At 38.5% G+C, this 22,616-nt stretch overlaps 8 protein-coding genes and 2 non-coding genes across 10 annotated transcripts, besides 2 other annotated features; 4 read left to right on the plus strand and 6 right to left on the minus strand.

Annotated features, from left to right (window-relative positions):
• Positions 1-279: 279 nt before the first annotated feature.
• Positions 280-1,659, minus strand: VTS1 (Vts1p; the record flags this gene model as incomplete). The annotated part of the gene is made up of 1 exon (XM_451160.1): positions 280-1,659. One exon carries the CDS (start codon positions 1,657-1,659, stop codon positions 280-282), a length of 1,380 nt encoding a protein of 459 aa, XP_451160.1.
• An 852-nt stretch (positions 1,660-2,511) lies between these two features.
• Positions 2,512-4,986, minus strand: PTA1 (RNA-processing protein PTA1; the record flags this gene model as incomplete). Its single annotated transcript, XM_451161.1, has 1 exon — positions 2,512-4,986. The coding sequence occupies one exon, from the start codon at positions 4,984-4,986 to the stop codon at positions 2,512-2,514; it is 2,475 nt and encodes an 824-aa protein (XP_451161.1).
• A 551-nt stretch (positions 4,987-5,537) lies between these two features.
• On the minus strand, positions 5,538-6,008 carry HAP5 (Hap5p; the record flags this gene model as incomplete). Its single annotated transcript, XM_451163.1, has 1 exon — positions 5,538-6,008. One exon carries the CDS (start codon positions 6,006-6,008, stop codon positions 5,538-5,540), a length of 471 nt encoding a protein of 156 aa, XP_451163.1.
• A 292-nt stretch (positions 6,009-6,300) lies between these two features.
• SNX3 (Snx3p) lies at positions 6,301-6,795 on the plus strand (the record flags this gene model as incomplete). Its single annotated transcript, XM_451164.1, has 1 exon — positions 6,301-6,795. The coding sequence occupies one exon, from the start codon at positions 6,301-6,303 to the stop codon at positions 6,793-6,795; it is 495 nt and encodes a 164-aa protein (XP_451164.1).
• A 225-nt stretch (positions 6,796-7,020) lies between these two features.
• On the minus strand, positions 7,021-8,760 carry SMF1 (divalent metal ion transporter SMF1; the record flags this gene model as incomplete). The annotated part of the gene is made up of 1 exon (XM_451165.1): positions 7,021-8,760. The coding sequence occupies one exon, from the start codon at positions 8,758-8,760 to the stop codon at positions 7,021-7,023; it is 1,740 nt and encodes a 579-aa protein (XP_451165.1).
• A 639-nt stretch (positions 8,761-9,399) lies between these two features.
• Positions 9,400-9,473, plus strand: KLLA0_A03762r. The gene has a single exon. It is a non-coding gene; the product is annotated as a tRNA-Ile (tRNA).
• A 74-nt stretch (positions 9,474-9,547) lies between these two features.
• Positions 9,548-9,982: a long terminal repeat (solo LTR).
• A 14-nt stretch (positions 9,983-9,996) lies between these two features.
• Positions 9,997-10,067, plus strand: KLLA0_A03784r. Its single transcript has one exon. It is a non-coding gene; the product is annotated as a tRNA-Gly (tRNA).
• A 212-nt stretch (positions 10,068-10,279) lies between these two features.
• Positions 10,280-12,088, minus strand: SNF1 (AMP-activated serine/threonine-protein kinase catalytic subunit SNF1; the record flags this gene model as incomplete). Its single annotated transcript, XM_451166.1, has 1 exon — positions 10,280-12,088. The coding sequence occupies one exon, from the start codon at positions 12,086-12,088 to the stop codon at positions 10,280-10,282; it is 1,809 nt and encodes a 602-aa protein (XP_451166.1).
• A 398-nt stretch (positions 12,089-12,486) lies between these two features.
• Positions 12,487-15,694: a mobile genetic element (DNA transposon of KLLA part of the newly discovered ROVER DNA transposon family of the Kluyveromyces: degenerate copy with probably 2 frameshifts).
• A 420-nt stretch (positions 15,695-16,114) lies between these two features.
• Positions 16,115-16,571, plus strand: KLLA0_A03883g (uncharacterized protein; the record flags this gene model as incomplete). Its single annotated transcript, XM_451170.1, has 2 exons — positions 16,115-16,198; positions 16,323-16,571. The coding sequence occupies 2 exons, from the start codon at positions 16,115-16,117 to the stop codon at positions 16,569-16,571; spliced, it is 333 nt and encodes a 110-aa protein (XP_451170.1).
• Positions 16,572-17,290: 719 nt separating this feature from the next.
• Positions 17,291-21,943, minus strand: KLLA0_A03905g (myosin family protein; the record flags this gene model as incomplete). Its single annotated transcript, XM_451171.1, has 1 exon — positions 17,291-21,943. One exon carries the CDS (start codon positions 21,941-21,943, stop codon positions 17,291-17,293), a length of 4,653 nt encoding a protein of 1,550 aa, XP_451171.1.
• Between the last annotated feature and the right edge of the window lie 673 nt (positions 21,944-22,616).

The raw sequence follows: 22,616 nt of genomic DNA on the forward strand, positions 1-22,616 counted from the left end.
TCTCGAACTGTGCAGTGCTTTATTTGTGTAATTTCAATGATCATTAGTTGTATTATTACATACTACATTTGTCGTACCTTAAAGGACCAAATATTTATAAGAACAAATACTCAAAACATTTGAAGGTTTTATTATACATATTCTCAGAATATACGTAATGATTATGTGAAAAAGTTATGTGTTTAGTATTATTATATTAGACGTTGGGATAAGTCATTCAGTTTTACGCCATCTTTTGGAATAGCTTCTACATAGTCTGTTAAAATTGAGCTGAAGTGTCTAAAATGCACTAGAATCTATCATATCGTTGGCCTTGTATTCTCTGACTATACTAAAAGCTTTTAGTAATTTTCTTCTAGCACCCAAAGCACTAACACCCATATTTTCCAATGCTTCATCATCCAGATAAATTAATTCAAACCATGGTTTGCTACCTAGCGCCTCAGAGTACTTATGTAATCTCAACGATTTTAACCATGCAGGGACGTTTTTCAATAATTTTGGATCACATAACCCTTTCGCATTCATGCTGTTGTTTGTACAATTGAAATTACTAGTAGTAGAAGAAGCCGAGTTAACCGTAGTGAGAGCATTACCAGAATTGCTCGAGGATGTGGCTAACGAAGTTTTGTTGAAAACATTGGCTTTGATATTTGTTGGAGATTGCGGTCTATTCAGGTATTGGTTTTGATGCTGATTTTGATTCATATTTTTTCTGCCAGTGGCGCTGCTAGAGCTGTTACTATTACTCATGTTAGTACTGCTAACGGTGTTTGTTCCAAAAGGATTAGAACTATTGAGGTTGCTAATTGCATTGCCGTTATTGCTGTTATTGTTTGCATTGCCGGATGACAAGCCACCCTTTTTGAAAGCATTGTATGGATCAGCAGACCTAGGACGTGGGATATCAGCCAAATAATCGTACATTGGTTGCTGCATTGGACTGGCTGTATTTTGTGGCAATGGTGACCATTGTCTGTAGATGTTATCACCATTAAGAACGCTGTCTAAATTCAATGGCTGAGGGTTTTCTGCTTGATGCACCTGAGATTGAACTTTATTTGGTATAGGGGAAGCAATAGGACCCAATTGAGGAGATATATAACCACTGTGAACCAAAGAGTCTAGTTTTAACTTCGTACTATGCAAAACTTCCTCGTTCAATGAAGATAAAAGATTGTCCATAACAGTGTTCTGCTGAGAAGGCGTGAGCATTGATATCCAGTTACACAATTGGTTAACGTCATTGGTGAAATTGACCATAACATTAGCATTACTGTTTGAATGTTGCAATGGCAATGGTTGATGATTGATCGCCATTGAGCTTGTAGGTCTGGAAAAAGTATCCAAAAAAGTAGAGCCGTTTGAAGCAGTTGGATTCATAGCGGAATTGGATAATGGGGAAACCATATTTGATGGTCTTCCTAAATCATCACGAAGATGTAGCTGAGAATCTAATGAAAACTGTTGCTGATTTAACAGATCATTTAAGAATAATGGCTGTTGAGAAGGACTGGTTGGGTTTGTGCCCAATGCCTGCAGATTGGCAGATGAGCCTTTCGGTGATAACAAAACTGCCCCAGGATGTGCACCTCTTGGCAAATTCACAGGAGACTGAGTTCTTCCTGGAAGTGAGGATAGCATATTCTGAGAGGACATGTAGCGTTCTAACAATGGAAAAGTGCGAATATGACTAGCAATGAATTAGAGGAAAAGACGACGACGACCTGCGTGATTATGCAATAATTAAAGGATAAGAGCGTTCAGAAATTATAACCTCCAGTAAATAACAGATGAAAGACTATGAAATAGTCGTTAATTCTACTTCCTGGGAAATTTTGGTTACAACTTAGCACAAAGGTATCACTAAATCTGAAAGGAAATATGGGAAAGAATACAATGTTCTTAAAAAATCTTTGTGAGACAGCAGATTTTCACAATGAAAGAAGACTACCTTCCTGAAGCAGTCTAACTAATCCAACAGATGTTAAACACAATGAATAAACGCACACCTCTTTTCGGGCCTTGGTTCGTTCTGTTTATCACTTTCACTTCCTCTGACTTAGTTAGATTCCTGAAAACATATTCAAGAAGAAGCGATGTTGAAATTATTTTTTTTTTCAAATTTCAGCGAGACGGCATTAGTTCATTTCTTTTTCTCAAAGAAGCTCTGTGTGTGTCCTTTGTTTCGAAGGGAAACGAGAACGAGATGAGATCGTGCTGTGCGTGCGTTAACTATATGTTTTAACGATAATGTGGCTAAAAGGTTATATTTTTGAAAACTTCAAATTTCTCATTAAGTGACTGATACATGGTGGAATTTCAGCCAAACCTATTGGGCATTAGCGAGCTATGATTCTCTTTTATTCGTTGACGGTTTGATAGGAAAGTAGTAAGTTTCTCCTTACATATTGCTTTTGGAACGCAACCAAATTGCAATATCTTCGACGGCTAGTATATAGATATATAAATTTAGAAATCAGGGTTTACATTGATTCAGAATAGCTTTACTCAGGAAAAATACTTGTTCAATAGTGAATCGCATTGTGGTTTGATACTTTCGTCTACTTCAGCCATAGATTCGAGGGCAACTTTGATGAACGGTTTCACTGGAGGTCTGAACATCAACATGAATTTCAAAGACTGGAACCCCAATACCGATCTAGTAGGATCTAAACATAGTGATTTCATCTTTTCGATGTGTTCTTGAGTAAGTAACGGCATTTCACTGACCATTCGAATAAACAATCTTCTGTGGGAGTCATCAAGTTTGGGGATCATGAAATCTAGCACCTTTACTGACCATTCATTATATATGGTATGATCTTTACCATCGGAAATCAATTCCTCATGGTACCACTCTTCACTTAGCCATTCAAGTACAAGCGTGATTCTGTTCTGGAAATCCTCACAGAAGTAGTCAAAAATTGCGTTGGTGACAATATCTCTCACATCTTGATTCGATGACACTCCTCTAGAGCAGAGTCTAGATAATAAGAATACCCAGGAGGTCTTATTGTCCCAATTCATTAGTAGAACTTTGTCCAATGGATTTGTACTTTGTAATTGTGTCATTGGAGTGCTCACATCAGTTTTAGTTGGTATCAGTAATATATTCTGCACAATTCTTTGCAAGTGAGTCAACTTCTCATCATAAGTTAAAGTTGGAACACCCAAGGATACTGTATGACTGCTTGATGGTTCTGCATCTTCCACTCTTTCGATCTTTGCCCTTTTGCTTTCTGGTGGCTGTATAGGAGCTGAATCATCAATTACGTACCTATCGTCCGCAGGCTGCTGTAAAGGTTCTTCGTTTTTCATTGCAACTTCTTGCTTTATTGGCAAAGCTGCAGAATTCTCTTCTCTGGGACGTTTACTAGCTTGACTTTGGCTACTGTTGTTGAATGGGACTGGACTACTATCGTTGGAGATAGTTGCGCTCTGTTGTTGAGCATTGTTTTGTAACCACTTGTTTATCAAATCGGTGTACCTGGACGCAACTATGGATAGTCCATTAATGGCAGTACCTGTGTTTGTGTTACTTAAAGCCTCAGTACATATTTTAACCATGGTATCTTGAGACAACTTCGAGACATCGAATCCGGAGGTGACGGGGTTCATTAAGGCAAAAACGGCAGAATATGAGTTATCGACAGAGGTATGAGCAGGATTCAAAAAATGTGGATGCTTTGTCGTGGATTTAGTGAAAGCATAACTCTGAAGGGATTGCAATACAGAAAGATCAGGCGGTGGGGGTGGAGGAGCAGGTATGTTCTTTACGGGGGCATGTATCTGAGGTTGAAAATTATTCAGTAACGGTGGAGTAGATGCCGTATTCATCATTGTATTTCCTATCATTGGCGAAACAATCGGTGGCATTTGAATAGGAGACGGAGATTTCGTTGTCGCTGAAAATGTTCCTGATGAAGAATCTGAAGAAGAGTCGTTAACTTCCTTCACTCTAGTGTATTTTTTTTTATCAGCTGGAGTCATTTTATGTTCAATCGCAGCCGGATCATAATTTAGAATACCTTTAGCTTTGGTCTCTTCGCCAATAACGAATAGAGTCTGTGAAATTTTAGCTAGTTTGTTTCTATACTGTGTCATGGATCCACTGTTTTTGAGTAGTTGACTTTTAATTCCGAACTGAACTAAATTTCTGTAACAACGTTCCACAAATCGCTTTGCAAGTCTGTATTGTAAAGTGGGTTCATCATCTCTTTGGAATTTCATGTCAATGTTGAATTTCAGTAAAGCGGATGCGATTCGAATTGTGGCCAATGGTCTCTGCTTCATAATAAAAGAAAGACTATGAAGAGCACCTGTGAACCATGGTGCACACATCATTGGTTCCTCAATTAAAAAAGTTAACAATTTATCTAACAAATATTTGGCTTCAGCCTCCAACGCTTGCTTATTAGATATCACAGGATGATTTTCTGGTATACTTCCCACGCTAATTCCGGGTCCTGAGGTGTGCACAATAATGATTTTCGAAATGAGCTTCACACTTGCTAATTTTACCCCCGTTCCTCTTGAATGGTTATTTAGATCATTGTCAGACAAATCCAAAGGATAGCAGGTCTTCCAGTTGGCAATGATAAGTTCTTTAAACTTTAACATTACCGACCAAAGTTTATCATCAGAAGTCTTTGCTACTAAATCAAATAATCGGTCATAAATATTACCAAGACATAGTATACAGTTTTTGTAAGTGACATAATCTCTTGTTTCAGCCATTTCCCAAAGCGCAGTGATGTTTTGACATACAATGAATGGTTTTTCACTTGATGGAATCTTATCATGAACCAATATATCCAATAATAACTGGGTAGAAAATCTCGAGAACCCTAAATTCCGCTTATCATTTAAAAACAATGTGATACCGGTCTCCAAAACCTTAGGAAGCATTTGTTCCGGCATATGCTGCATTGCCATCGCAGCTGCCTGTTGCAACTGGACTAAAGGGTCTACAGAAGTTGACATAGTTTTCTATACTCAGCAAACAGATGATTGAAAACTCACTGGAACAAAACAAAAAAGTACTGACTGTTGAGGTGCTTTGTTTAAAGTTTAACACACGGTTTATAGTATCAACCACGCTTGATGCTATGTCTGACTTGCTCTTGCTGTTTCTGCGCTCTTCAGTCACTTGTGGTTTCTTATAGTCAAAACGAAATCTGAACTTAGTGTTTAATTTTTTTTTCAATTTCATGTTCGTGCTTATAGAGAAGAGAGACTGTGAAAGAGAAAAAGCTACAGATGGTACAAACCTGCCCGAGAATATTTATGGATTTCAGACAGTAATTGACATGACATTTGTAACATTTACTTCGATTGAACTGTATATTACTGATCATGAAATTCACAATTTGTGAGTTAATAATGCTATATTGCTAGAAACAACTAAATAATGTCATAGCTCACCGATGTCGCATTTTTCAGAGGTCAACTGCCTAATCGGTTGAAATATGTAAGTGGGGCATTGTGTTGATTTCTCTCATTTCACTTTATACGCTAATGATTTGGCGGTTTGATCATTGAACGTTTCTGGGTACTATGTCAATCAGGAAATCGAACATATCGGACTTTTGTAATGCATCCGCAATGTCTTGCTTCTGCAACGTACGTCGCTTATTTTCCTCTGCAACACACCATGCTCTCATTGTGAGTTCTGTGATGAAGATTTCGCAGGCTTTTGCAAATAGAATTGGAGCCTCTCCACTAATCATTCTAACTTCTTCGTCAGTTTTCATCACTTTCTTAATCCTTGCTAGTGGTAACGAATGCGATTTGAAGTCGTCTTGGAATTGTGAACCTGGCTCATTCGTGGATTCTATCTCATTAATAAGTTCCTGCCAATACTGTATCATAATTTCTCTGTATCTGCCAGCAAGTCCCTGGCCGACATTATGGAATACGTCGATCTCTTCATCTTCTTCGAGATCCATGAGAGGTCCTTGTTCGTTTGTTACGTTCTCTTGATTATTAGCTGCCGGTTGATCCATGGTTTCGAGGTAAGTGTCATCGACAATATCAGTTAGATTTCATGTGGATCTGTGCTGCTAAGAACAGGGTACGATTTCAATACAGATCCACTCTTAGCATATTATGCGGTTTCCTGAAATCGTTTTAAGGATATGATTGTGAAAATAATATCTATGGCTTTTCATTATAAAAAAGACCATTTATGAAGGGTACCTCAACCAATTCCTGCAAAGTAACGAAGGTGGGTAAAGAGTGAATAATACCTTGAAAAACCTAATCGGGCAAGGTCCACGATTATATGGATTCGGTAATATGTGCCCCCAAAGACAGTTCCAATCATTTACTACAACTGCAGAGTCTACACTTTCACATACAACTCACAAGCAATTATCCGGTGCAACAATTTATGATGAGCCAGAAAACTTTCTAGAGATAGAGGTTTGCAACCCAAAGACTCATTTCCCTAGTGGCGATGCTAAGGGAATGTATACAGATTATGAAATTATATGCAGGACGAATCTTCCTGGCTTTTCTAAAAGATCGAGTTCCGTTCGAAGGCGGTACAGTGATTTTGAACTATTCAGAAAGTTGCTGATCAAAGAATTACAACTGAGCAACCATCCGAAAGTCTCAGTACAACATTTGCCAGGAAAGATTCTCCTTTCAAACAGGTTCAGTGATGCAGTTATAGAGGAAAGACGCCAAGGCTTGAACAAATGGCTGGCATCTGTCGCTGGGCACCCTCTATTACAAACTGGATCAAAAGTCCTCGTCCGTTTCATTCAGGATCCTACCTTCCAGGGGTAGTAATATTAAGCAGATTTGCCATCCTAATATAACTTTCGCTAGTGGCAGTTGACATGAGTCGGAAAGTCTTGATGTACTCTGTTTATGGAGCAAATTACGTAGAATGTAGTTTACAGTATATCCAAAAAAGTATATAATATTTCATGTTACCTTTAACGGAGACGGTTCTATCATGCAAATATGTTCAAAGTACAGTATGAGAATGAAACAGGTATGAGGGAGAACTCAACTGATATCACCATGAGAAATACCTAATTGCACGATAGTGTAAACGTTCAACAAGGATATGAAAATCCATACCAAAAATGCAATGATGGTAGTGATCCAGTTGTTGGACATGTCAATATATTCATCAGGTTGCTCTTCCTCGCCGATAACCGTTGGAGCGTTCAGTTTATCTTTGTTGTTCACTTTGACTTTCATGATAGACTTTTTACAAGTGAAGAAGATCAAGGGAGCGACCAAGAATGGCAATAGAATGGATAAAACAACTTGGGAGGCATTTAAAGCCTTGGAAAGGGCACTCCTACCTATGGTTAAGGAGATAATCAAACATGGAATAATAGAGATACCTCTTGTTATCAATCTTCTCTTCCACGGTTTGAAGTTCCAATCCAAATGACCTTCGCATACAATTTGGCCTGCGATGGTGCACACAATACCGGCAGATTGACCACTAAATAACAAGGCCAACATGAAAACAGTACCAGCAATTGGAGCCAAATTCTTAGAAAGTAGAGAGTGAATGGTGTACAAGTCGGCATCCACAGCCTCCTCGGAGCCGTACAAAGTGGCACCTGCAACGATCAAAATAGCACTGTTAACAAATAATGCAAAGGTGAACAAAGTGATGGCCAATTCAAAAATGGAATATTTCATGGCATACTTGATAGCACTATTTGTGGGTTGATAATTGAAGTATCTTCTTTCCCTGATGACTTCGATATCTTCCTTTTCCTTTACAGCAGAGTGAGTATCTTCGGTTTCTTCAATGACATTGTCTTCATCTTCTTCTGCCAACAAATCGTAGTAACCATGGTCAACGTCATACTCTAATAATCTTGGTTGAACTAAACCAGAACCCAAGAAGAGTGAATGAGGCATGACAGTGGCACCGAGAATGGAGGTAGCGGTGTACATACCGTTATGTTCAAACATTTGTTTAGAAGGAACAAAACCTCTGAAAATATGTCCCACTGGAGTTTTTGGAATGTAAGCCAACTCAACACAGAAGCAGATAACAACACCAAAGACAAGTAGGGCAACAGCGTACTCGAACATTCTGACGAATCTCATGGATGAAGAACCTGGCTTGTAAGCGATCAAAACGAATAAGACATCGATACAGGTAATAACCACACCCGCTGGTAATGGGATTCTTAGCAAGATATTCAATGCAACTGCAGTACCAATAACTTCAGCAACATCTGTTGCAATGATAGCACATTCTGCAAACACATAAATGGTCAAATTCAACCATTTGGGCAGGTGCTTCTTGCAAGCCCTTGAAAGATCTAATCCCGTCACAGAACCTAGTTTGATACATAGAGATTGTAAGAAGATAGCAATAATATTGGAAACCAACACAATACAAAGTAAAGAGAACTCGTTAGAAGCACCAGCACTAACGTCAGTAGCGTAATTACCTGGATCCATATAGGCAACAGAGACCATCAAACCCGGTCCAACAAATCTCATGTATTTTCTCAACACGTCTTGTACGGAGCCAAAAAACCCTCTCTTCTTATCTTCGGCGGAAGACAATGACAGTGAGTATTGACTCTGAACTGGGTCAGTTGAAGAAGATCCTTTTTTCTCCGTATCCCTCATCCTCATGGCCCTTCTGCATTTCAATATCAACTTTTGACGAACAGAGAGTTTGGAGGCACCACCGGGCATGGACAGCTCAAGCATACTTTGAGGATCCAAGTACTCCTCGGTCACTTCAAACTTATTTTCCGGCATGATATTCTTTCAATTGAGACAACTGAATCTTATTCCCAAATCTTGGCACTATTCTCAATCGACCCGTTGATTTCGTTTGAACTTCCCTACAACGATGAAACCTCCTTCGATATATCCAAACACTGATAAGCAGCTTGTTATACTGGCACTGGAAACTCCCGTTGTAGGATTGAAAACAATAAAAATGACCTGATGAATAGTCCTTATACCTTAACGTTACATTTGCCCTATTTCATCAAAGGTATGCATATATATACCTCGCACGAAAAAAGTTCCCTAGAAAAATGCTCGTTTCATCGGACTACGGTTGAACACACTTAGTTGGTTATTATCGATATTTCGGGTTATTCCTGTCACATGAAATCGATTCTAGATCTTCAGTATCAGGTGGGTCAATATACACTACTATATATAGTACTAAGAAATATGGCTCATCTGAAGATCTGGCCCGGTTGAGCTGATTGTCATTTGTCAGACCTGATGCCTCCTCATATAATAACTCAGGTCAGTTAACGATACTTCAATTAATACGTACCGTATAGCTACTTAACCGCCAATTGCATCGGTAGTTACCCGATCATAGTTTATGTTCCGTCTCAACATTTAGGCAACACAATCTTCCTCCTCAACATCCAAGTTGGTTCCTTGGCCCAGTTGGTTAAGGCACCGTGCTAATAACGCGGGGATCAGCGGTTCGATCCCGCTAGGAACCATTTTTTTGCCCACTAGTATAGCAAATATTACTATTATGATAGACCCGACTATACTTAACAGTATAATAGTCTCATGTTGTGATGTGCCGTGGATGATAGCTGATTGATTGCTCACCTCTTGTGGAATCGTAGAGACCAAACAAGTACTGAATTTGATATAAGAATATACATAGTTAGATCCTTGAGCATATGCGTCTTGCTCCTTCTTGTTGCATCCAACCTCTCAAAAGGTTGCAACTTAACTCAGCCCTAATACTCAACTCATACTCAGTTGTCCGTCGGACTTTTTCATGGTAACTGATAGTCTCATGAGCCACTCGTCATGCGCAGCTTCTGCCTATTCCAATTTCACTAAATATTGTCACGTGACCCTCTTTGATCCATCTAGGCCTTCCCTTCTGGATACCACAGGATCCATATGCCCAGTCACTGACGTCTTGGAACTCTGCCGTGTGCTGGCTAGCTCACATGACCCTTCGTCTGGCCTGTCTTCAGTCTATCTTACGAAAACTACAACAAAGTAGCATCGGTGGTTTAGTGGTAAAATCCAACGTTGCCATCGTTGGGCCCCGGGTTCGATTCCCGGCCGATGCATTCTTTTTTCATGTGTCAAAAACATGTATGTTGTTTTCCTCTTCTTCCCGGCGAGTGTTGTGAGCTAAGAGTAATTTCTCATATAATATAGTGATTGTCATTATTTAATGATATGTATATAAGGCTTAAACTTTAAGCAAATATTCAAACTTATATACACTCTTCGTTGGATATTATCCGTTAGTATTTTTTTAATTTCATGAACCTTAAAATCAACTTCCTTGGCTATTCACTGCAAGTTCCATAATCAGCCTGGTTGCTAAATGTAGAAAGGGGTATGCACTGAACGTACTCATTTCATCGTCGTTCCGACTTGAATACACTACACCGTTACTGGACTCCCAGCCATCAAATTTGAAATCCACTAAGTAGTTATTTGTCTCAATTTGGAACAATTGGATTACCATCTTCATTAAATCTGGAATCTGCTTGTTCTTCATTTCGTCATCAGGCATATCGATATTATATCTCCAACGGACTCTAATAGTCCATAGGTCCTCTTCTGATGGTTTCGCCCATTCGGCTCCCAAGTTTTTCAATGCAATGTATATTTCTCCCATAACGTCTAATGGATAGGATCTTGATCGTATACCGAAATGCCACCTTGTTTTTGATTTTTTCACGCTTAATGGTGAAATCTTAGCAGCAGCCTGGGACCCTTGTGCTACCATGTTGGCTCTATGGATCTGTGGTAACGAGCTAGGTAAAATTGCAATCGTGCTGTCTCCATCCTGAGAACCATTTCCATAATGATATTGATATGTACGTTGCTGTGTTCTCTTTGAATGGCGGTGTGAGTGTCGATTTTTTGAGCCCGGGGGGGCATGCAAGGATTGTTCGAAAGTGGGTGGAGATTGCGATAAGAAAGTATCCAAGTCATTAGATTGTTGCTTGTTCACCTTGATGTCGTTGATTAAATTTCTGTTCTCTTTAATTAACTGATAGGCATCCCTGATTTCATTTAAAGATGGATGATCTTCATCGGACTCTAAAGCCTCATATATCTCATCTACGTCATAACCCATAGTGTTTGATAGCGTTTGAACTAACGAATCATCGATCAGTTCGAGTGGCACGGATGGGCCGCCATCTTCTGTTTTGCTTTCAGAGTTTTCTTGATGGGTGCTTTCAGCAGGAACTAGGTAGTCGGGTAAATCAACTTTGAACCATTCATCCTGCATGATTTCATGCACGGTAATTCTATTAACTGGATTGACGATGAGCATCTTTTTGATTAAGCTCGCAGCACCTTGGGAAAGGAAGTTAGGTATGGTGTAAACACCATTGCTAATGTTCTTAAACAACACTGGGATACTTTCGTCATCGAATGGTAACCTACGACACAACATGACGTATAAGATAACCCCTGAAGACCAAACGTCAACCTCTGGACCTGCATATAGTTTACCGCTGATGACTTCTGGGGCCGCATAATTTGGAGAACCACATGAAGTCTTCAAAAAGTTACCATCTGTCATTATATTAGATAAACCAAAATCAGCAATCTTAACGTTCAAATGTTCGTCTAATAGTAAATTCTCTGGTTTCAAATCTCTATGCACAATTTTATGACGGTGACAATAATCTACTGCGCTAATAATCTGTTGGAAAAATCTTCTTGCTTCTTGTTCAGGCATCTTGTCTCTTTGGACAATATAATCAAATAATTCATTACCAGCATACTCAATCACCATGATAATTTCGTCCTTCGATTTGATCACGTCATACAATTTGATAATGTGTGGATGTCTCAACAAACGTAAGTACGAAATCTCTCTCTCGATTCTACCTTGCATATCACTCTTGGCTAGAACCTTCTTATTGATGATTTTTAATGCCACTTTTTGTCCCGTAGAGATATGGTACGCCAGTTTCACTTTACCAAATGATCCTTCACCCAAGGTCTTGATGATTTGATACTTACCGATATGTTGGCCTTGTGCGTGGTTAGTCAGCTGGCGTTGGTGATGGCCTTGACCTGAGCCACCATGCGGCTGTTGTTGATTTGGGTCGTGCGACATATCTTCTCTGATGAGTATGTACTCGTAAATGCTTCACTAAGAGTTTGCGTTCAACAGAGGGATATCTTGTTTACTCTGAGAATAGTTGCTTCTAATTGAGAAGTTGACTAACTTGTTAGAAAACTTGCAATTCTTATACTAGTGTGACGTTTCTGGAGTCTCACAAAACCCAATTCTATCCGCCCTACAATTACGCATTGATCCTTCTTTTATTGTTGATGTTCCGTATATGACAAGTTTTCAATTTTATCATCAAAATGTAAACGGCGTAGAAATCGTTGATGATGACTGATACCTTATGTAGGAGACCGTACTGGGACGAGTCCGGCGAATTGACCATTTTCAGTCACCAATCCTGTCACGTTTTACGAGAGGATTCAGACAATTCACGAATCCATTCTTCACTACGTCAATATGCTATGACACTACATTAAAGTACATCACCACTCGATAAGTGGCTATTATATACGAACCAAGATGTATATATTACATCTTTAATCTTCCCCAATTACTCTTTTATAATTAGGAATAACGTTAATATCGTATTTTCCTCATTATAAACTGGTGATTCCAAAATTCTGCTATCTATGTATTAGTTTCAATCACTACTGTCACTGGAGTAAATATCGATGACTGCGGCAGGATCGTAGAATGATTGTTGGCTAAAATTTGAATGCTCCATATCGTCCTCGTCATCCGTCCAAGAGTCCGTTGCAATATGTTCAGTCACAGGCATCTTTGAGCCCAAATTGAAACACATCAAGCGATTCCTTACTATCATTGTGCTTTTTAAATTGGAACTAGCAAGAGAAAATCTATCATCTAAAACACGCTTACTGATTGAGAAGCTCCTTTCGACGTCAGCAGTTGAGAGCTTAGTGTGGTAAAAGGCAAGAGCCAGACTGCACAATGCAGGAAATCTTGATTGGTTTTCAAGCCAATAGCTCAAAAAATCCTTCTCTTTCTCCAATGGTTCCCCCAAGTATATCTGCCACTCATCCTTAGGCGCAAAATGGAATTCTGAAATGTTTCTATCCAGATATGCAGATAGGTTTTTTAATAATTTTGGCTTCTTAACACGATTGATATTCAATGGTTCAGTTGGTTTATTGTGCGAGCGAATATCGGAAGTTTCAGTAAATCGTTTGCAGTAACTGACAACATAACTTGTTGCTGATTCAATGACATCCTCTTTGAACGATTGCTCAAAGGACCTGTTCAATAGGTCAGTCTTACGGTGAGGTTGTGAGATATGTGCCACCCAATATCCTGGTTCTTTGAACGCAAAGTCCATGTATTTTTCAAATTTGGGGTACGAGGCCATGACCGCAGAGAAAACTTGTTCCTTTATAGTATTTGATGGTAAATGAGTTTTCTTAATCCCAACATTGGCTACATGCAAAATATCATCCGAACCGTTTTTTAACTCTTCGCAAGACTTGTAATATTGGCGGATAGTCATGTAATATTTAATTCCATTGCATAATGAATTTGTGGTATCATCTTGAAGGAGCATGGTAACTTCTTGAAAAATGCGTGCTATCCTCACAAAGAAAAGAATATACTCCAATTCCTCCTCTTGATAACAAAATACAGAGCAGTCATCTGGAATTAGCTGGAATTCAGGTTTGAAACGGTTATCAAAGAAAAACTCTTTAGCACCTTTAGAGACTTTAAGGAAAACTTCAAGTTGACGGTAACGAGAAAGGAACCTTGTGATATTGTGTTTGGGAATCGTGCAAGGAATATAAGAGCGGATCTTATTTCTGATGTAAACGTTACTCTTTGTATAAGATGCTAGTTTATCAATCCTCGATAGCAGCGACTCGTGACCTTTTTCAAAGGCATTTAACAAATCCAAGAATACCCTATTCAATACATGATTCATACATCTAATCCTAGAAATACTCCTTACACCGTTCAGGTCAAATCCTAAGTCAAGGGCCTTGTCGATGCCATCAAGCATGGATATATTGTTCGAACCATTGTCCAAAGTAATGCTGCTGACTTTGTGACTAATAGAATATTCAGAAAGACAAGATAACAAGGCATTTTTTAGATTTTCACTAGTATGACGCTTGCAACTCAAGTCGATGAAATCTAAGATATGAATGCTGGTCTTACCGCCGTTTGTAACATCCTCTCTTTTCAACCGAGACATTTGATTCAAGTTGGGACAAAAGGACGCCATAACTGCCACATATCTTTTTGATTTGAGGACGTCCACATGTCTATCAAAATGTTGAAATGATTAGAATATCGCATGGAATGCTTCAATTGCTCATTAAACGCTTTTTCACATGATGAAAGAAGACTGACAAGGCCCTTTCTTGATGATATTATTGGTAGTCCAGCAGTGCTGAATACACTCAAAACATCTTTCATTCCCTCTGCTTCGATCATGCTAAATGGTATGAAACCTTCAATAAACATGTTTAGGATGCGAAGTTTGGAATGATTAAGAGATAAAAACTGAAGAAATTTCTTGGTAAAAGCAATAGGTTTCGATTGACTGGAATGAACTGTGGGAAATGAATCGAGCACTCTCTGTTCATTCACTAAACGTTTCCTAAAAAGTTCATAATCACGATTATGTTGTCGCCTCAGGTGTCTGACGATATTTGATGAGGTGGGATTTCCATCTAAAGTAAATCTATGTTCACATTTCTCATATTTGCACACTGCAAAAGGTGATTCATCTTTTACCTTAGTAACCCAGATCGCATAAGGAGAGGACGAGAGCCAAGCATTGAATCTTTTTTCAACTTGCCCCCGAATATTATCTTCCCCTGGACCCATGACTAAAAATGGCTTACTGAAGGGATTAAAAGAAAAGTCTTCGAACCCGAAGTTGAATTTCCTCTTGAATGCTGCTTCTGATCTGAGATATTCGTTAGCATGTGTTTCGCTTCGCTGGATGGCTGTCGATTTTGAATCTATGTTTCGATCTGAGTCACTTGAACTGCCATAACCGTGGAAGTCGCTAGGTTGAAGGAAAGTGTCATGTGGTTTATTTTTTGAACTCCCAGAGTAGTCCCAGTTTGAGGAAGGAATCGAAATTGTTTGGATAATATTGACAGTACCAGTATACTGTAAAGAACCATTCAGTTCTTGAGATATAGCAGTTCCATGCTCATTTACTGAAGATGAACGAATTGATTGTTGCATGGTCGTGCCCTGTTCTGCTACTTTGCAATTATTGACATTCTGTCGAGCTTCGAATGAGGAATCGTTTTATGTTGCTCTGTTGAACATAGGTTTTTCAGACTCATTCTGAGGTTCTGTTGGGATTGATTTACTGTTCGTGATTTCACCTGCATCATCATCATCATCATCATCATCGTCATCTTTTGGATACATTTCAGTGTTCTCTTCACAAGATGAAAAGTGCGGGTCTTCACCTTCTCCACAATTTGAATCAGAATAAACGCCTTCATCGTCATCATCATCGACAAGTGTATTAACAGAGCTAACTTCTGACAGACATGAATCGCCCTGTGAGCGTTGCTTCCTCCGCACTACACCATTCTGTTGTTTAAAATATCTTGTTCTTCTTTCTCGGAGATTGTACATCGTTAAGGAAGCTGCAACATTTGTCGAAATGTTCTAGTTGATATTAGCCTTATAGTAGTAGCCATGACGTGCTTTAGCGGAGGATTATTTAGATTGTAAATGTAACATAGTTTTGTTGTCTATGTAGTAAAATATCATTTACGCGTAAGGCTTCGTGTCTTGATTCACAAACCATTAATCACTATGCACGTATAGATTCAAATCCTAATCACTATTGACGGTGGCAATTTGTCCCCGGTACTGTTTTTTGAACGGCAAATCGAAAAATGGATAGATTTAGAAGTTAATTTAAAGAACAAACAGGCTTTTAAACCTTTATCATGGTGGATTTGAACCATTTTCAAAAGTACTAACCAATTTGCAGTGAGATTTGACTAGTAGTTGTGAAATAATAGTTTGCTATCAATTGAACCGGAACTTAGGTGCTGAGAAGTATAAAATAATTAAGCAACAATGTCATCATCTGTTCCATACGACCCATATGTCCCTGCTACCGAAGAGACCGCAGGTGACTCAAAGACTGCAGCTTTGAAATCCGTATGTTTGAAATGCATTTAACTATTTTACTTTAGCTCTAATATGAACTTCAAAGATACTAACAGTTTGAGTTGAAACGACATGACGATTGCTGTCCGTCTGTCTGTTTTGTCTCTACAAATAGGAAATCGATGATACCGTCGATATTATGAGAGATAACATTAACAAAGTTGCCGAACGTGGTGAAAGGCTAACATCGATACAAGACAAGGCTGACAATTTGGCCGTGTCCGCCCAAGGTTTCAAAAGAGGGGCCAACAGAGTAAGAAAGCAAATGTGGTGGAAAGATTTGAAGATGAGAATGTGTTTGGTTCTAGTGGTAATTATACTTTTGATTGTCATCATCGTTCCTATCGCAGTTCATTTCAGCTAGAGTTTCTAAATGAATAGGATGAATATCAACCTCAAGATTATCATAGGGTTGAACTCAAAGGTTCCTGTTTTATTTCATTTTGAAACCCGTTCATCTACAGTTTTATGCTTTTTTTTGTCCCTGCTTTATCACGATTCTTACTTTTAATGATACGAAATCAATCCGATACTCTATACGATATTCCATCAGACCATGTGATGCCATCTAAATTGTGCAAAGATGCGATATGGATTAGTCATGGAAGCCTGGCATTAACAGTAGCTTCTGTGCTTTTTCTTTCCTTTTTGATACATGCTATTTAGACCGGGACATTTGCATGTGCATTTCTGTTGATCATATATGTTTACCTTAAAAAATCTAGCAGATAAACTTATTCTTCTCAGAACTATAGCATTAATTTGGCCATGCTTCATCATTTTTCTGACATGAATAGAAATGCATTTCATTCCCGTCTACCACTATGTGGTTATATACTGGTAAAGAAAATGTACCTAATACTCAAATTTGTATAAACATATAAATATATAATTCTTTGAAAAGGCTTTTACAATATTATAATCGACGTTACTGGTAATTTTATGACGGTATAGCTTGATTAATATATGTAAATGGTGATTGGTGATTCAACTATCATTATTTGGATCCATAAAAATTACAAGGGTATTATATACTCGGGGGATATTATATGTGAATCATTGAAATTGAAAAGGTAGCTGACTTTACTCTGCTTGTTCTTGGACAGCAACAAATTGAGTAACCAACTCGACGATTCTTCTTGTTATTGGGAGGTTCAACCATGCAGGAATGTATGCTTCGATCTTACCGAAAGCTCTTACTTCAACCTTTTGATATGGGTCCTCGAATGGGCCATTATCAACTGGTAGGAAAACATCATTGTTCCCAACTTCAGCTTTAGATGTATCATTCTTCACTTTCTCAGCCACATATTGCAAGATTTCCGGAGCAATTGGCTCCTCATAGTCTGCGACAGAATATTGAGTAATAAGCTGCTTCAATTGGATAGGTTTTAGGCAGTTACAGATGTCCCAGATGATATCAATATCGGCAACAATACGCTTTTTTAGCTGTAGTAACTTTGCCGCTTGGAGAATATGTTGAAGACATACACTTACTTCAGAAATGTGGTGGCTTTTACACCATTCTTCGATTCTTGTGACATTATAATTTAATTGCAAACCACGTTTCCACGATAAGAAATTCTTTCTTAGAATCAAATCATTAAAGCATAAAGCATCCAGTAATTTTAATAGGTTCGTGATAACGTCTTCAAAGACTTCCATTTCAATATCGTACGACTTCATTGCCCAATAAATATTGTTGAAAAATGTTAAAACATCATCCATTTTATAGGTTGAGCTGTTCTGTAAGAATTTCTGGAGGAACTGAGATGGTTCAGGAACAACAAACCCTGGTAGTGACTGTGAAACAACAACTGCTGGAACGGCAATTTTTTCAAGGTTTTTACGTAGCTTCTTCATCCATAGATTGTAGACGTTAAAGCTCAAAGCTTCGAAATCATCCTTTAGTTCCTTAACAAGGTTGACATAACGATTGTATTCTTCTTCATTCATGCCACTATTGTACGTTTCATCGGTAGTTATCGACTCATATGCATATACTACAAAAGAATGTAGTTCTCTGACGTTAGTATACCAGAAAGCACCATGTTCAATCATAACATCGGGCTTTAAATTAGAGATTATCTTTTGTATGGCATCTAAAACTTCAGCTAAGAAAGTTTCACTTTGCGAGGTTAAACCCAATCTCCACATATCACTTAGAATAATAATAAGAACCCTTGATGGATACAAAACTTCTTTTCTTGTCAAGTTCACAGAGACACCAGTTGGAGGAACTTTGCCACCCTTCAAGAGTCCCTCGATGATTTCAGTATTGAGGGATCTCGAATCTTCGAACATTTTGTATAGCTCATCATTAATTTGAGACATTAACGCTGAAACATCTTCAGTATTGAAGTTATTGTTTATGGAAACAACATTCAATTGTTTTGGAGAAGAGCCATCATTCAAAGTACTATTTGCCGAGAAGCGCCTGTTTTTTACCGGAGTAGCGTTGATGCCTCCTCCTACATATACACCAGAGCGCATAGAGGACTGTAAACGTGCAACTTCCTCCTTTAAAGAAAAAACTTCTTTTTTTAGATCGGCGTTTTCTGATTGAGATGTTAGAAGCTCATCTCTCGCGGATGTTAATTCTTCCAAAGTGGATGCAATTTCATCTTTCAAGTTCTTCTGCTTGTTGAGAAGTTCGTCAACTTCTGCCTTTGCAGAGATGATTTCTTCTTTTGCAGCAATCAATTGGTCGTTAACCTTTCCGTATTCTTCTTCGTGTATACTCTTTTGGTCGGCCAATGCCTTGGTATGACCTTCCTTTTCTTCCTCCAAAGAGCTTTTAATGTTTTCAGATTCGTTTAGAGATTTTTGCAAGTTTTCCAAACGTGAAACAAGTTCCTTATTTTCCTTTACCTTAGAAGCAAGAGATTCCGTCAATTCAATGACCTTGTTTTCAAGTTTATAACTGACTTCCTGTAGGTGATTAACGGATTTGGCTTCCGATTTTAGTTGTTTTAACTTTCTTTGAGCATAGTGCTTTCTAATGAAAGATTGGATGACCACGGTGCCCTTCTTCTCATGTAGGAAACTTTTTCTTGGTTGGAAAGATCTTACGCTCTTTTGAATCGTAACAGCGGCATCGCCTCTGCGCCTTTCCAATAACTCTTTACAGGTAATTTGCTTTCTAGCCATGGATTGAATTCTAATGATGCTGATGATTATACTGGAAACGTTATCCCTCACAGAAATACCTCTATAGGCACTTTGAATCAATAGAGCTGCATTATTCTTGAATTCGTTCTCAGTTCTTAATCTTATGATCTTACCACTAACGTTTGCCTGTAGCCTTTTGATTGCATCGACAGTCCGTAGATATGTTTTACGATAGTGAAGACCCTTAATTTTTTTCTGGATCATGACAGAGGATGAGAATAACTTATCGGTTCTTAGCTTTTCCAAATGTGCTAGCATACCAGCTTTGAAGAAAATTTTTGTATTACCAGCCTGATACTTTGCAGTATCATCCATTGTACGTTTCAGGATCTCCTTACATAAGTTCTTTACATCTTCTTCAGATGGATCCGATAGTAAAATATTTGACCAAAGCTCTGATGGTACTAATATATGGTATCTGAGGGCAAACTCTGTGTATGTCCACCTCGATGGGAACCCTGCACAAGAAATTCTAATTGTTTCCAAGACACCACATGCTCTAAGCTGTGACAAAACCATAAGATTGTCAAACTTCCATGCTTCTTTGTCTTCGTTAGGTTTGATACAACGAATGTAGTGAACGTTAGTGGAGTTGATAGTTTCCATAAGATCGATCAACGATTGTTTAAACATAGATCCTAGAGTTGGTTTTCTTACGATTTTTCTTGAGGCTGGACCGGGTTTCTTTTGACTTTCTTGCTTTTGGGCTTGTTTCTCTGCCAATTTTTCCGCATTTTTGTCAACAGTTTCCAAAATAGATAGTAAAGTTTCGTTGTTAGAAGCCTTTAACACTTCAAGATGTCCATCAGAAACTGTATCTCTATTCTTTTCGATAAATCCGTCTACATCATAAGTGACGTCCAATGCATAATGGCTAACAATAAATTGAGTTTGGCCGAATCTTGGTTTGGAGAATACTTCATTAGTTGGAGGTTTATTCAAAGTTTCATATAGTTTATGCGTCCATCCTTCATCCGTACCAGCAGGTAATCTTGATTCTTCGTCTAATAATGATAAAATACCAACTTTGTTCTCAATTAAGTCAATACACGGTTGATTATCGTTGAACTCGATAAACGACCATTCAATCTGTTCCTTTACGTACTCCTCTTGTTCTAGTTTGAAAACATGTTGGTTGAACTCTTGTTGCAACTTTTCGTTAGCGTAATTGATACAGAACTGTTCGAAAGAATTCTTTTGGAAATGTTCAAAACCATAGATATCCAAGACACCGATAAAAGTATATATCTCGCTTACCACTTCAGGGTTACATAGCACGGTGTTTATGTTGTCCACTAACCAATCGAATAATGCTGAATATATGAATTTCGCCACAGAATCACGAGAAACTATGGCTTGGTGGTAAGGTAGGGATGAGACGATCTTTTCAGACCTGGTAACGATCTGTTTCTTCGTTACCCATTTAGCGAAATCAAAAGCGTCTATACCTAACAAATCTGCCGCTATTTGTAGGTTTGGTTCATCAGATGACAAAGAAGCATCATTTCTGACCTTTTTAACTTCGATGTTACCAATATGAAGAAGGGCCGCCAAGATTTTAAACAGCTGGAATTGAGTATCCTTTGAGATACCAACCAAACTCAATGCTTCCACAGTATCACCGTATTCAGAGGCGTCATCGACACCTTCGATATGAGAGTCACCGCCCTGATTCATATAATGGTAGTCTTGTATGTCTGTAAGTTTCAACTGAGATTTTTCATCGTCGGATAAACCTGATAATATTTGATAGAAAATGTGGTAATTCCTTTCAGTTTTCGGTTGGAAAACCAACCTAGAACGTTCCAACAAATATGTTCTCACTCTGGCACCAATGATTGAAGTATCGTCATCGAAGAGAATTTCCAAATATTTACCGAATCTGGAAGAGTTGTCATTCCTAATAGTCTTAGCATTACCGAATGCTTCCATGATTGGATTAGTGGCCAATATCTTCTTTTCAGTTTCAGACATTTCCAAATTATGATGTGCGTTTTCCTCATTATTTTCTTCCACACTAGCGAAATATCTCATAATATATTTAGCCGAAACAGTCTTACCTGCACCGGATTCACCAGAAACGATGATTGTTTGGTTCTGATCTGTTGTCTTCATCAACCTATACGCTTCCTCTGCGATAGCAAAAAGATGTGGTTCCAATTCACCTCTAAGTTTCCCTGCATATGCCTGGATCATCTCCTGAGAATATAGTTGATCCACACGATCAAAGGGATTTGTGGCAATGAGCACGATCCCTGAATAAGTATAGATATTCAACTGGGCATATCTGGCCTTAATAGCATGTAAAACTGCCGGTTCATTCAAATATGACAATGACGTCAAATCCTCCGTAGTCTCAAGGATTGGAGGGTTCCTAAGTAGGGGTAAACTAGGCTCTTTGGTTTCATCTAAAGAAGACACTAAAAGCTCTACTTTCTGTCCATCCTCCAAAGTCAATTCCAAATTATAGGAATCTCCCTGCAAGGTATGTTTAGTAACTTCAGCACCGATCCATCCTTGATCTTTGCTGGGATACCAGCAGCGAGTCCCGACTTCGTACGGCATCCTATGCTGATTAACGCTTAAAACCTGAAATCTAAGATCAAATCAAATAACCAATAATTGAATCAGAAAAAGCCAACGAGCACTCAATTGAATCTGCAATGACACACGGCAATTAAAATCAAAACAGTCTCCTATTGCTTCGTACTGCTAGTCACAAGGATACACGGTGTCAGATGCCTCGCTCCCTGTATTTTCCGCTCTACTCTTCTCCTGAAACTCGTGAATCTAAATAAAACACATATAAATCAAATAAGATATATATTTGTTGTTCAAAAGATCCCACTTTTTTTTTGTTTTTTTTTTTTCCCTTCTGTTGTCCCAAGAGCTTTTTAAGTGGACTAAACAAATAGCAGGGATTCAACCTTTCGCGTCAGCGCGCCAGCAACGGATAAGCATGCAGTGAGGTAAACTTGTAGGGATATTTTCGCCTTGGTGGGGCGAATATTTGCTTATGGGGCCTCAAATTAGCCTTTTAAAAGGGTGATTTTTAGTCACGTGTAAATCACATGCACTATCCGGGTAATAGCGTTCCTGGTTCGTCTCTTCATCAGACAATTTCTATTCCAACATGAATAGAGGAAGTCGGTAGGTGGAGATAAGGCGCAGCTATCAAATAAGAATTAGATAGCAGCCTGGTTTCATTTCGTGGCGAGTAAAGACGAAAATATTTCAT

This window comes from Kluyveromyces lactis, assembly GCF_000002515.2.
Source record: "Kluyveromyces lactis strain NRRL Y-1140 chromosome A complete sequence".
In the NCBI taxonomy this organism is placed as follows: Eukaryota; Fungi; Ascomycota; class Saccharomycetes; order Saccharomycetales; family Saccharomycetaceae; genus Kluyveromyces; species Kluyveromyces lactis.